This window comes from Schistocerca cancellata, chromosome 1 (assembly GCF_023864275.1).
Source record: "Schistocerca cancellata isolate TAMUIC-IGC-003103 chromosome 1, iqSchCanc2.1, whole genome shotgun sequence".
NCBI classification, from domain to species: Eukaryota; Metazoa; Arthropoda; class Insecta; order Orthoptera; family Acrididae; genus Schistocerca; species Schistocerca cancellata.
The window spans coordinates 1,153,332,814-1,153,348,118 of NC_064626.1; the positions used below are offsets into that span (position 1 = coordinate 1,153,332,814).

General features: G+C 39.3%; 1 protein-coding gene across 1 annotated transcript in view; it reads left to right on the top strand.

Annotated features, from left to right (window-relative positions):
* Window positions 1-15,305, top strand: part of LOC126093202 (aldehyde dehydrogenase, mitochondrial-like) — a 153,512-nt gene that overhangs the window by 126,145 nt on the left and 12,062 nt on the right. Inside the window, exons 7-9 of the mRNA XM_049908705.1 lie at window positions 6,796-6,898; window positions 8,385-8,569; window positions 14,313-14,477. Of these exons, the coding sequence (XP_049764662.1) occupies window positions 6,796-6,898; window positions 8,385-8,569; window positions 14,313-14,477 (453 nt within the window). The remainder of the gene's footprint in view (window positions 1-6,795; window positions 6,899-8,384; window positions 8,570-14,312; window positions 14,478-15,305) is intronic.

The window sequence follows — 15,305 nt, forward strand, 5'->3', positions numbered from 1 at the left end:
TATCAAACAACAAGTACAACAAACACTGGAACAAAATAATGTGCAATCAGAAGAAGAAGAAGAAGAAAATACAGTAATGGACTCAAACATCCCAGAGCAAACAAACAAAGAACAACACACATCAATTAAACAATCAGAGGAAAACGAAATCTCAAGACAGCCACCTGAACAAGCACAAATAGAACACGAAGTGACACACATGTCAGATATAGAAGAAAAATTTCAGCTGACATATATAGAATACAAACACACAAATACAGACATTAGTCCATTCTTGCATAGACCACCAAATAACCCAAAAGTCGAAACAACAATAACAACTATCAACACAATCATACACAACAAAATAAATGAAAATACAACTATGGAAGAGTTACAACTACTGGTATATATAGGTGCACTCACTACACTAAATATACACACTAGACAGAGATCAGAACCAACCAACACACAGAAGAAACCCACAAAACCAGCATGGCAACACAGGCTACAGATCAGAATAGAAAAACTGAGAAAAGACATCGGACAGCTAACACAATTTATAAGAAATGAAATGTCAGACAAAAAACGAAAAAGGTTAGCTAAAATCTCACAACAAGAAGCGATAGAGCAATTAGATGAAAAGAAGCAGAAATTACAAGCATTGGCCAAACGACTTGGAAGAAACAAAAAAAGTGAAAATAGAAGGAAACAGAACCAAACATTCAACAAAAATATTTACCAGACAATAGATAACACACACATTAAAATAGACAATCCACCAAATATAACAGACATGAAACACTTCTGGAGCAACATATCGTCAAACCCAGTACAGTATAACAGGCATGCACGGTGGATACAAGCAGAAAGAGACACGTACAAGATAACACAAATGCCTGAAGTGATAATTTTGCAACATGAAGTCACCCAAGCAATTAATTCTACTCATTCATGGAAAAGATAAAATAGCAAATTTCTGGCTAAAGAAGTTCACTTCAACACATTCACATCTAACTAAATTATTTAACAACAAAGATGATGTGACTTACCAAACGAAAGCGCTGGCAGGTTGATAGACACACAAACAAACACAAACATACACACAAAATTCAAGCTTTCACAACCAACGGTTGCTTCATCAGGAAAGAGGGAAGGAGAGGGAAAGACGAAAGGATGTGGGTTTTAAGGGACAGGGTAAGGAGTCATTCCAATCCTGGGAGTGGAAAGATTTACCTTAGGGGGAAAAAGGGACAGGTATACACTCGCGCTCGCGCGCTCGCGCTCGTGCGCGTGCGCGCGCGCGCGCGCGCGCGCGCACACACACACACATACACACATACACACATACACACATATCCATCTGCACATACACAGTCACAAGCAGACATTTGTAAATTATTTAACAGTTACATTGCAGACCCATACACATTCCCTGATACACTTACACATGGAATAACTTATCTGAAACCTAAAGATCAAGCAGACACAGCAAACCCAGCTAAATATTGCCCCATAACATGCCTACCAACAATATACAAAATATTAACTTCAGTCATTACACAGAAATTAATGACACATACAACACAGAACAAAATTATAAATGAAGAACAAAAAGACTGTTGCGAAGGAGCACGAGGATGTAAAGAGCAACTGATAATAGATGCAGAGGTGACATATCAAGCTAAAACTAAACAAAGGTCACTATACTACGCATACATTGATTACCAAAAAGCTTTTGATAATGTACCCCACTCATGGTTACTACAAGTATTGGAAATATACAAAGTAAATCCTAAAGTGATACAGTTCCTAAACATAGTAATGAAAAATAGGAAAACCACACTTAATATCCAAACAGATTCAAATAATATCACATCACAGCCAATACAGATTAAGTGTGGAATATACCAAGGAGACTCATTAAGTCCTTTCTGGTTCTGCCTTGCTCTGAACCCACTATCCAACATACTAAATAATACAAATTATGGATACAATATTACTGGAATGTACCAACACAAAATCACACATTTGCTATACATGGATGATCTAAAACTACTGGCAGCAACAAATCAACAACTCAACCAATTACTAAAGATAACAGAAGTATTCAGCAATGATATAAATATGGCTTTTGGAACAGACAAATGTAAGAAAAATAGCATAGTCAAGGGAAAACACACTAAACAAGAAGATTAAATATTTGATAATCACAGTGACTGCATAGAAGCGATGGAAAAAACAGATGCCTATAAATATCTAGGATACAGACAAAGAATAGGAATAGATGATACAAATATTAAAGAAGAAATAAAAGAAAAATATAGACAAAGACCAACAAAACTGAAAACAGAATTGACAGCAAATGCTATAACAATATTGACCTACTCATTTGGAGTAGTGAAATGGAGTAACACGGAACTAGAAGCACTCAATACACTTATACGATCACAATGCCACAAATATAGAATACATCACATACATTCAGCAACAGAAAGATTCACATTAAGCAGAAAGGAAGGAGGAAGGGGATTTATTGACATAAAAAACCTACATTATGGACAGGTAGACAATTTAAGAAAATTCTTTATAGAACGAGCAGAAACTAGCAAAATACACACAGCAATCACTCATATAAATACATAGGCTACACCACTGCAGTTTCATAACCGCTTCTACAACCCTTTAGATCACATAACATCAACAGATACGAAGAAAGTAAATTGGAAAAAGAAAACACTACATGGCAATCACCCGTATCACCTAACACAGCCACACATCGATCAAGACACATCCCACACATGGCTAAGAAAAGGCAATATACAGGGTGTTACAAAAAGGTACGGCCAAACTTTCAGGAAACATTCCTCACACACAAAGCAAGAAAATGTTATGTGGACATGTGTCCGGAAATGCTTACTTTCCTTGTTAGAGCTCGTTTTATTACTTCTCTTCAAATCACATTAATCATGGAATGGAAACACACAGCAACAGAACGTACCAGCGTGACTTCAAACACTTTGTTACAGGAAATGTTCAAAATGTCCTCCGTTAGCGAGGATACATGCATCCACCCTCCGTCGCATGGAATCCCTGATGCGCTGATACAGCCCTGGAGAATGGAGTATTAATTTCACAGCCGTCCACAATATGAGCACAAAGAGTCTCTACATTTGGTACCGGGGTTGCGTAGACAAGAGCTTTCAAATGCCCACATAAATGAAAGTCAAGAGGGTTGAGGTCAGGAGAGCGTGGAGGCCGTGGAATTGGTCCGCCTCTACCAATCCATCGGTCACCGAATCTGTTGTTGAGAAGCGTACGAACACTTCGACTGAAATGTGCAGGAGCTCCATCATGCATGAACCACATGTTGTGTCATACTTGTAAAGGCACATGTTCTAGCAGCACAGGTAGAGTATCTCGTATGAAATCATGATAATGTGTTCCACTGAGCGTAGGTGGAAGAACATGGGGCCCAATCAAGACATCACCAACAATACCTGCCCAAACGTTCACAGAAAATCTGTGTTGATGACGTGATTGCACAACTGCATGCGGATTCTCGTCAGCCCACACATGTTGATTGTGAAAATTTACAATTTGATCACGTTGGAATGACGAAACTAAAATGAGCTCTAACATGGAAATTAAGCATTTCTGGACACATGTCCACATAACATCTTTTCTTTATTTGTGTGTGAGGAATGTTTCCTGAAAGTGTGGCCATACCTTTTTGTAACACCCTGTATACAGTGAGATGGAGGGATTCATGATTACAATACAGGATCAAACAATAAACACCAGATATTACAGCAAGCATATTATTAAAGATCCCAATACCACAACAGATAAATGCAGACTTTGCAAACAACAAATAGAAACAGTAGATCACATCACAAGCGGATGTACAATACTAGCAAATACAGAATACCCCAGAAGACATGACAATGTAGCAAAAATAATACACCAACAACTTGCCGTACAACATAAACTAATAAAACAACATGTTCCCACATACAAGTACGCTCCACAAACTGTACTGGAGAATGATGAATACAAATTATACTGGAACAGAACCATTATAACAGATAAAAAACACCACATAACAAACCTGACATCATACTCACCAATAAAAAGAAGAAATTAACACAACTAATTGAAATAATCATACCCAATACAACAAATATACAGAAGAAAACAGGAGAAAAAAAATTGAAAAATACATCCAACTGGCTGAGGAAGTAAAGGACATGTGGCATCAGGATAAAGTTGACATTATACCTATTATACTATCAACTACAGGAGTCATGCCACACAATATCCACCAGTACATCAACGCAATACAGCTACATCCAAACTTAAATATACAACTACAGAAATCTGTAATTATTCAATGTTCAATTACCCGAAAGTTCCTAAATGCAATGTAACATATACCGTACAGTTAAAAGGAAGTCACGCTTGATCAAGGTCCGCGTCACTTTCCATTTTTAACCATACATAACGTCTGAGAAAGGAAAGAGTAACAATAACAATTACATATGTAGCTGTGATTAAAATGCAGGTGCATTTCCTCAGTCAACTATTCATTGCAAATTTGTGTGATATAGAGTCCCATAACATATTAACTATAAACCATTAACTAAACCACACAGTTAAGTTCAGTTGCTCATTAAGCAAATTGTTAACTTCAGGCTAACTGGAACAATTATCAAAAGCAGCTGAAATAGTTCAAAGCCCCTCACTGCTCACAATCTGACAAACCAGTTTTGCCCTTTCATTGTCCAGTTAGTGTTGTTAATGCATGATATCTAATGACATTTTATTGAAAGGTCTTAACCCAAAACATGGAGGAGCAGTCTAGACACCACCTCCATAAGTTATCCAGCCTGCTAACATCCTACTGCCACCTCAGGGCACCACTATCCTGCCCCTATCCTACCCACAATGTTCCTCCATGTCCACCCCTCATAGCATCTAAATTCTTCCTAGGTACCCTTTTCAACTTCCCACATCCCCAAAGCTCCCTACCAACTCTTCACCAAATCTAGAGCCAGAACATTCGCATAACACTGGTGTTAACCTTTCCACCAATACTCTCATCTCCACAGAAGTTTCAGTCCCAAAGGCCTCACCTTCAGCCCTACACCCAAATTTAACCATGCTGGACTTGTCAAAAACCTACTCTCTCTCTCCTGATCCCTGCAATGGAAGCATTTCTTTGCCACCATCCCTCCAACTGCTCTCTCGGTTCACATCACCATCTACCTGTGATCCTGTGGAAGACAGAGGTGCAAAGCTGCCCATTCCAACCATCCAGCACATCCTATTCCAGTCCTATCTCAGATCCCACCCCATCAAGAGTGGAACCACCTGTGAAAGCTGCCATGTCATTTACCGGCTTTGCTGTAATTATTGCACAACTTTTTGTATTGGTATGATAACCAACCTGCTGTCCACAAGGATGAATGGCCAGTACCGGACCTGTGGCACAACTAGCAGCTGAGCATAACATGCTTGATTTCCATGGCTGCTTCACTTCCCGAGCTATCCGACTCCCCCTCTCCATCACCAGCTATTTTGAACTGTGCAAATTGGGGTCATCCTTACAACACATCTGTGCTCCCATAATTATCCTGGCATCAACCTATGGTAACATACTATCCCCACACCCTCCACCCAACAGTTTCCACCCCCTCTTTTCTATCATCTCCTCCCCACAGTCGTCTTCCAGCCTGCAATGCACCTGCCCATCTTTCCCTGCTCCTCTCCTTTTTTCCTCACCTCCCTGCTCATAACCTCCTGATGCAGCACCTGCTGCCATTCTAGTCCCTGCACACTCCACCGAACAGCGTTCCTCTGTCCACCCACCCATATACTACCGTCCCTTCACCTTCCCCACCCCTTCCAGATTGCTGCTGCCATCCCACATGATAGTTAAATTCAGACTGAGATGTTGGAGTTAACAGTCATGTATGCACAATGTGGGCTTGCTTATATGTATGAATGGTGTGTCTTTCTCTGTTTCTCTTTTGCTGACGAAGGCTTCGGTGGAAAGCTTTATGTGCATGTCTTTTTAATTGTGCCTGTCTGCAACTCAGTGTCTTCTTTATGGTAAGCAGCAATCTATCTTTTTCTGCATCATTGTTAAACCCTAATGCTTCTTCTTTTCTTTCCTCCAGGCTTCACTTAAACCATTCCACTTTCTTGCCATCATACCATTATTAGTTTTGCTACTCTCCACAGTTGTTTTATTTGATTGTGTATTGTACCTTTTCACTCTCTTCTATCCCACCCAAATATCCCAAACCAGTATCTCTTTCCAGTTGTTTTTTTATGTGTTGAATGCTCTCTGTCTCCCTTCCCATGAGACAGCATTCCAAATATATTATGGTGTTGACATTTCATTTTTAATTGTTCTCTTGTCTTTTCCTGATAGTTTAGCATGTCCTTGTATGTCCAGAAAATATGAAGTCTCATCTCTGCAAATAATTTGTGCTTGTTACTAGTCACAGAACATACATGCTCTGAAAGCTAGTGTGTGTATTCTTTTCTGTGCAGTTAATTTTTGTATTGTTTAAACAGTTTCAGCATGAAAGAATTATGGCTACTTATAATTATGTAGGATTAACCATTAAAATTAACTCTGTCATTATACAGATAATTTATTTCATAAACAGTCCAGATATTTTTAGTTGCTTGTAGAAGTGTGTTGTTTCATGCTATTATTGGGCTGTAAGTGAGTCATTTCTGAAATACTGTTTTAGTACAAATAGTTAGATCTAAATATAACAGTTTTAATTTTTTGACTTTTAGGTTGGTCATCTGATCATGGAAGCATCAGCGAAGTCCAACTTGAAAAGAGTATCTCTGGAACTTGGTGGAAAGAGCCCACTAGTAGTGCTTTCTGATGCTGATGGTTAGTAGAGCTTTACACTTGTGATTCAAGAAACAAGTCACATGTAAATAATAAAAATATAGCTTCTGATCGGCAAATAACTTATATTTTACGAGAACTATAACATGCAGTATAACTAAGGAAATGGTAATCATTAAAAAATACATCATTTTAGGAAATATGAGCCTACAGTTCTTAAGTGTCTATTGGCCCAGTGGGGGAGGGAGAGCTATGTTGAGAGGGTGACTGCAAAACAGTAAATTAAAGGAATACACAGATGGAAAGTTAAAATTAATGGAATAGCAACTCACAAAGCTTTGGTTCAGATTGAGAGCTTATATCTACTTTTTAAAATGTTCTTGGTGAATCTTCATTTGATTGGTGACTTCATTTAAGTCTAAAGTCTGTTTTTGAAGGACTGAGATGGCTGGTATGTTATGTGCCAAATTACTCAGTAAGAATGAAAACAATCAATTTTTGACAAAATAATTTAATTGGATGGATAAAAAATCTGCTCACCAAGCAGCAGCAGGACACACACACACACACACACACACACACACACACACACACACACGCGCGCGCTTTTGGAGCCAGTGGCTTGTTATTGAGGCAGAAGGGTTGAAGGGGAAGGAAGAGGGGTAAAGGAAAAGGACTGGAGACATGTTGGAAAAGGGGTAGATTTTGAGAGTTGCCCAGGACCATGGATTAGGGGAGACTTACATGGCGAGATGAGAACAGTGTTTCTTTCTTATCCTGTCTGATAAGTCTCCACTGACGCATGGTTCTGGGTGACTTTCCCAAAATCTACCGCTTTTTTAGATCTCTCCAGCCCTTTTCCTTCACCCCTCTTCCTTCCCATTGAACCCTTCTGTCTGAAGAAGAAGCCACTGGCTCTGAAAGCTAGCCTAATTACAATCTTCTTTTGTGTGTGTGTGTGTGTGTGTGTGTGTGTGTGTGTGTGTGTGTGTGTGTGTTCTGTCACCGTGTGATGAGTAGACTTTTTATCTATCCATTTAAATTAGATTACACAGTAAGATTTTCCATTTTCATATTTGACTTAAGTGAGAATTATGAAGTTGGTGTAGGCAAGGCACTACATTTATGACTTCTCACAATTACAATAAATAACTACTTTGTATTTATCTGCATTCCAACCATTTAATGAGTGGGAAGAAAATAAAGTAGAGAGGTTGGAGCATTTGGTTAGTATATGCTTTCGTCATCGTCATCATCATCATCATTGTCGTCATCATCATCATCATCATCATCATCATCATTATCCTGAAGAAAACATTCTAACTCGATTCCTCAAAGCCCCTCTGAAGATTAAATATTTTAAGTAGATATTTAGTTCACAGAATTATTTTTGTAATTAACTATGTAGGATGTCTAACATAGTTACCTTCCACTTGGAATCTATATTTTTGAACTGTGTGGCAAAATAAACTGTGTAATAGTCATAAGCAAATTGTACATCACATTTTTAATACCTACTTCATTGCAGTTGATGAAGCTGTTGAGATTGCTCACACTGCCATATTTGCCAACCACGGTCAGAACTGCTGTGCGGGATCAAGAACTTTTGTGCAAGAGGACGTGTATAGTGAATTTGTTAAAAAAGCAACAGCTAAAGCTGTAGCACGAAAAGTGGGGGATCCTTTCAGTGATGGCACAGAGCAGGGGCCTCAGGTAAGCTGTGAGACCTATTAAGAAAGTGGAAACAGTACTTTCGTGTTGTGTTAGCAACTCCTAAATGAAGCACTAGATGATGTAGGCTTACTGGATGCAAACTGTTGTTGATTCTTGTTTTGTTTCTTAGCATTTTCTAGAAATGTAAATGTAGAACTATAAACATCCATTTCACACTTATGTGTATATGAATATCATGATGCAGTGGGCTCAGTAATACCTTCAAATGTGAATATCAACACTGAAGGAAAAGACAGACTGCTACTTACCATAAAGAAGACGCATTAAGTTTCAGACAGGCACAATTAAGACACTTACATGAAGATTTCAGCCACAACCTTCATTAGCAAAGGAGAAACGCACACCATTCATACACACAAGCAAGCACACTTCATGTGCACGTGGCTGCCAACTCCAGCACCTCAGGCATGAATTCTATCATGTGTGATGCAAGCAGCAATCTGGAGGGAATGGGAAAGAGGAAGGGATAGTAGTGCACGGGTGGGGGAGAGAGATGATGCTGTCTGGCAGTGTGTACAGGGACTAAAATGCCAAAAGGTGCAGCATCAGGAGATTGTGGGGCAGGGAGGGGTGGGGGGTGGGGGAAGAAGGAGAGGAGTGGGGAAAGATGGGTGGGTGTGTTGGCAGAGGACAGCAAACAAAGAGGATGGGAGATGAGACTGGGAAGGAGATGACAGGACAGAGGGGGTGGAAACTGTTGGGTGGAGGATGTGGGGACAGTATGTTATTGTAAGTTGAGGTCAGGATAGTTACAGGAGCAGAGAATGCATTGTAAGGATAACTACCATGGCTCAGCTAATGAAGCAGCCATTGAAATCAAGCAAGTTATGCCCAGCTGCATGTTGTGCCACAGGGTACCCCATGCTCACCACATCCACAAAAGAGCTGTGGGCTCCATGGGGGCGGGGGGAGGGGGAGGGAATAGAAGTATGTGTGGGTTATTGGGTTATGAAAACAGTTTGTAAATATAACAACAAAAACAATCAATTACTGACAAAATTATTTAGTTGGATAGATAAAAAAAGTACTCGCCAAGCAGTGGCAGAACATACATACCGTATAAAATCGTTGTAACTGGCAAGTTTTTGTGGGCCAGTGGCTCTTTCTTCAGGAAAAAAGGCAAAAGGGTTGAAGGGGAAGGAAGAAGGGTGAAGAAAAAGGACTGGAGAGGTCTAGGAAAAGGGGTAAGCTATGGGGAAGTGACCCAGAACCACAGGTGAGGTAAGACCTACCGTATGGGATAAGAAGGAAAGACTGATTGTTGTGGGGCTGCATTGGATGAGATTTGAAAACCTGAGAGCTTAAAGGTGGAAGACAGAGTAATATGCAGACAGAGATTACTGCTTAAACATCATGCATGAGTTAATAAGTGTTAAAAGCTAAGAGCATTGTATGTAACAGAGGTGGGAGGGGGTGAAAAATAGACAGAAAAGACAATGAGAGATGTAGATAATTAAAACGGAGAGACACAAACACTAGTGACAGTGTTGAAATGCCGAGATGGGGGAAATTAACGTAAATTAAGGCCATGTGGTTGGCGAGAACCAAGGACATGTTGTTGTTGTGCTAGTTCCCACCTGCGGAGTTCTGAGAAACTAATGTCTGGGGGAAGAACCCATATGGTGTGAGGATGAAATAGGGGCCAAGGTCATGAATGTCATGTTGTAGAGCATGCTCTGCAACCAGATATTGAGAGTTGCCTGTAATCACGCTCTGCCTAAGCCCATTCATCCTAATTGATAATTTAGTGGCAGTCATGCCGATGTAAAAGGCCGAACAGTGTTTACATAACAGCTGATGTATGACTTGCGATGTTTCTTCACTGTAACTACTCTTTGCTCTAATTGTTTGTTTCCTACATCTTTCATTATCTTTCCCATCTATTTTTCACCACCCCCTTTCCACCTCTGTTACATACAAGGCACTTAGCTTCTTATTGACTAATGCATGATGTTTAAGCAGTAATCTCTGTCTGCATATTACCCTGTCTTCTACCTTTAAGCTCTCAGGTTTTCAAATCTTGTCCGATGCAGTCCCCAACAATCAGTCTTTCCTTCTCATCCCATACAGTAAGTCGCCCCTCACCCGCGGTTCTGGGTGACTTTCCAGAAGTCTACTCCTTGTCAGAGACCTCTCCAGTCCTTTTCCTTCACCCTTCTTCCTTTCCCTTCAACCCTTCTGCCTGAATAAGGAGCCACTGGCTCTGAAAGCTTACCAATTACAACAGATTTTTTTATCTTTCCAATTAAATAATTTATATCTAAAAACAATGATGATGTAACTTACCAAATGAAAGTGTTGGTATTTTGATAGATACACAAACACAAACACACACACAAAGTCAAGCTTTTGCAACCCACGGTTGCTTCATCAGGAAAGAGGGAAGGAGAGGGAAAGACGGAAGGATGTGGGTTTTAAGGGAGAGGGTAAGGAGTCATTCAAATCCCGGGAGCGGAAAGACTTACCTTAGGGGGAAAAATGGACAGGTATACACTCGCTCGCTCACTCGCGCACGCGCGCACACACACACACACACACACACACACACACACACACACACACACACACACACACACACACATATATATATATATGTCTGCTTGTGTCTGTATATGTGTGGATGGATATGTGTGTGTGTGTGTGCGAGTGTATACCCGTCCTTTTTTCCCCATAAGGTAAGTCTTTCCGCTCCCGGGACTGGAATGACTCCTTACCCTCTCCCTTAAAACCCACATCCTTTCGTCTTTCCCTCTCCTTCCCTCTTTCCTGATGAGGCAACAGTTTGTTGCGAAAGCTTGAATTTTGTGTGTATGTTTGTGTTCGTTTGTGTGTCTGTCGACCTGCCAGCACTTTCATTTGGTAAGTCACATCATCTTTGTTTTTAGGTATATTTTTCCTTCATGGATTGTTTCCTTCTATTATATATATATATATATAGACACAAGCAGACATCTGTCTGCTTGTGTCTGTATATGTGCGGATGGAGATACATATATGTGTGTGTGTGTGTGTGTGTGTGTGTGTGCGCGCGCGCATGCGTGCGTCCTTTTTTCCCCCTAAGGTAAGTCTTTCTGCTCCTGGGATTTGAATGACTCCTTACCCTCTCCCTTAAAACCCACATCCTTTCGTCTTTCCCTCTCCTTCCCTCTTTCCTGATGAAGCAACCGTGGGTTGCAAAAGCTTGAATTTTGTGTGTGTGTTTGTGTTTGTTTGTGTGTCTATCAACATACCAACACTTTCGTTTGGTAAGTTACATCATCTTTGTTTCTAGATATATTTTTCCCATGTGGAATGTTTCCCTCTATTATATTCATACAATTAAATAATTTTATCAATAATTGGTTGTTTTCATTGTGGTAGACATAAAAGCACTGATATGTTACTAGTTTTCAAGCAACTGCTCTTTCTCTAGCACACACTCACCACCACCATCCAAAACCAAATGCAACTGCTCATGGCTGCAATGACACCTTTTTCTAAAAAAATGAGATTGGGTTCCAGAAACTAGAATCTTTTCATACTAAGAATTCTTATCTAGATTCACTCTGTGGAATATAATGAAAAGGGTAGATTGCTACTCACCATATAGGTAGGATGCTGAGTCAGACAGGAACAACGAAAAGACTGCTAAACATACGCTGTGTTATCAAAAGTATCCGGACACCCCCTAAAACATACGTTTTTCATATTAGGTGCATTGTGCTGCCACCTACTGCTAGGTACTCCATATCAGCAACTTCAGTAGTCATTAGACATTGTGAGAGAGCAGAATGTGGCACTCTGCAGAACTCACTTACTTCAAACGTGGTCAGGTGACTTGTGTCATGCATCTGTACGTGAGATTTCCACACTCCTAAACATCTGTAGGTCCACTGAGATAGTGAAGTGGAAGCATGAAGGGACACGTACCGCACAAAAGTGTGCAGGCCGACCTCGTCTGTTGACGGACAGAGATCGCCGACAGTTGAAGAGGGTCATAATGTGTAATAGGCAGACATCTGTCCAGACCCTCACACAGGAATTCCAAATTGCATCAGGATTCACTGCAAGTACTATGACAGTTTGGCGGGAGGTGAGAAAACTTGGACTTCATGGTCGAGCGGCTGCTCATTAGCCACACATCATGCCGGTAAATGCCAAACAATGCTTCGCTTGATGTAAGGAGCGTAAACATTGGACGATTGAACAGTGGAAAAACATTGTGTGGAGTAACGAATCATGGTACACAATGTGGCGATCTGATGGCAGGGTGTGGGTTTGGCAAATGCCTGGTGAACATCATCTGCCAGCTTGTGTAGTGCCAACAGTAAAATTCGGAGGCGGTGGTGTTATGATATGGTTGTGTTTTTCATGGAGGAGACTTGCACCCACTGCTTTACATGGCAGTATCACATAGAGGCCTACATTGGCTTACACTGACAGCTCCATATCACTGTCTTTATAGTGGGTAGCAGTCTATCCTTTTCATAATATTGTCATTTTATTTTGAATTTTCTGTTATTTGATTTTACTCTGTGGAATAATGACTACCCCAAATGAAGAGGAATTGGATGTAGTTTTACCTAGAAAAAAATATTAATAACACAGGAAATTATTGAATGTGTAATAAGGCTCAAAAGCAACACTTGCGATTGCAACAGAATAATCTGCAACTTAAGTATGGAAAGTTTGTTCTTATATATGTATGACTGACTTTAAAATTATGTGAGTACATTACAGAACTTCAGAAAATAAGAATATAATCCTTGCATACTTCTCAGCAGTTGCTGTCAGTTGTGATAAAGAAAGCCATCCTCTGCATATTTGTCAGCTGCTTGCACTTTATAGTGCATAATATGTTGCACAGAATTAAAACAGGTAGCAAGAGTTATGGAAAAGAAAATTTTTGAACATATTGAGAAGTCAAAGTACACTCTGAGTGAATTACAAGAGAAAAATTTATTGATTAACAATAAAACAAATTAATACACCAACATAAAGTTATTAGGGAATTATAACAAAGAAATGGCAAATTTTCTGATAAATGTGACAGCGAAAACTGATTCATCATAATAATAATGATGACAATGATAATGATAATGATTATGATAATGATGATGATGTTATAATATCAATTTTCTTTATAATTCATATTTTGTTCTTCACAATACTTGTGCAAGTTATTTGACAAAGTCATATAGTTCCACATGAAAATTTCTCTGCATTAAATCTATTTTCTTAGTTGTCTGAATGGAATTTTAACTCTTTAAAGACTGTTCCCGAGAGTATGTAAATCCATACTAATCTTAAATTTTCAAATAATGCTTATTTCTGCCATTTTCATTAGTGAAGGTGGTTGGTTGGTCAGCATTAAGTAATTGAATATTGCCTCTATCAGACTCTGTGGTCAGTAAAATATGGAATACAACTATTAACTGGCAGAGAAATTCATGGTTGATTATTGATTTTAGTATAAGCACTATCTTACTCTGCTTCCCTTAAGCTTCATTTTATTTGACTTACTACCTAAATAAAAAGTAATCAGAGACCTTTCATGATATATTAATAATTATAACAACTACGTGTGTTTGTTGAAATGTAGCAGGTAAAGTAATACTTTAAATATATCGTGCTAAAACAGCAAACTTGCAGTAGAAAACAATAGTGACATTAACTATTTACTTAAAACTTCTGCTGTGTGAGAGCATGATACTTGTTTATTGGTATGCTTAATCATTCACAGATTGACCAGGATATGTTTGAGAAGGTACTTGGTTTAATAAAATCAGGAAAGGAACAAGGAGCTCGACTTGAATGTGGAGGAGATGCTGTTGGTGGGAAAGGCTACTTCATTAAGCCAACGGTCTTTTCCAATGTTAATGATAACATGAGAATTGCTAAGGAAGAGGTAATTATTGCTTTGATATTTTCATGTTTTAATGTAGTCAATCCTAGTTTATCTAAGAAAGAGAACATATGAACTAGAGTTCTGGAAGGACTGTAGGGTAAGAGTCAGAAGCCCACCAGATGAAAAAGAGGGGGGAAGGGGATGGTAGTTGTGAATAGGGAAATAGTACCATTAAGAAAATTGTGTGGTGGTGGGGTGGTAATTAGGCCTATTGACATAAACAAGTTGAGGTACACACACCAACCAAAAGGAAAAGGAAATACCAGTGACAGGACTACTACACGATGTGTTGCATGAATGCATTGAAAAAATCTGTTATCACACTTCAGAATGTGTAGCTGTATTAGCAATAGTCTAATGCCCTGAATAGCTGTCTCACCCAGAATATTATGTAGTCTACCGAGGATGCTTAGAGAAGGGTGCCTGCTGAGACCTGAGTGAATGGAATTGGTTCCCCAGTTTACATTTTGGGAAGTTATCCATTGGGAAAGTGATACATCTAGTTGGAAAAAAACACACTTTTATGAAATATTCTATACATTTTTTAGATATATTATTCATGGTGAAGTCATCTGCAACTCTTGACTTGACTTCACATCTTTTTTTACTCACATCCTGTGATGTTTGCACACTATTTCTTCATTGATAGTCTTTGGTGTCAACATGCTTAATTTTTTATAGTGGCTGAAAAATGGTGGGTAGAAGTTCAACACTGACTACTGTAAATGATGTAGCCGACAGTTGCACAATAGCGTTTCATAGTTCTTTTCTCTTTGTTCACTACCCCACAATATTGCACAATTATATGGCCAGTTCATTCTTGGTTGA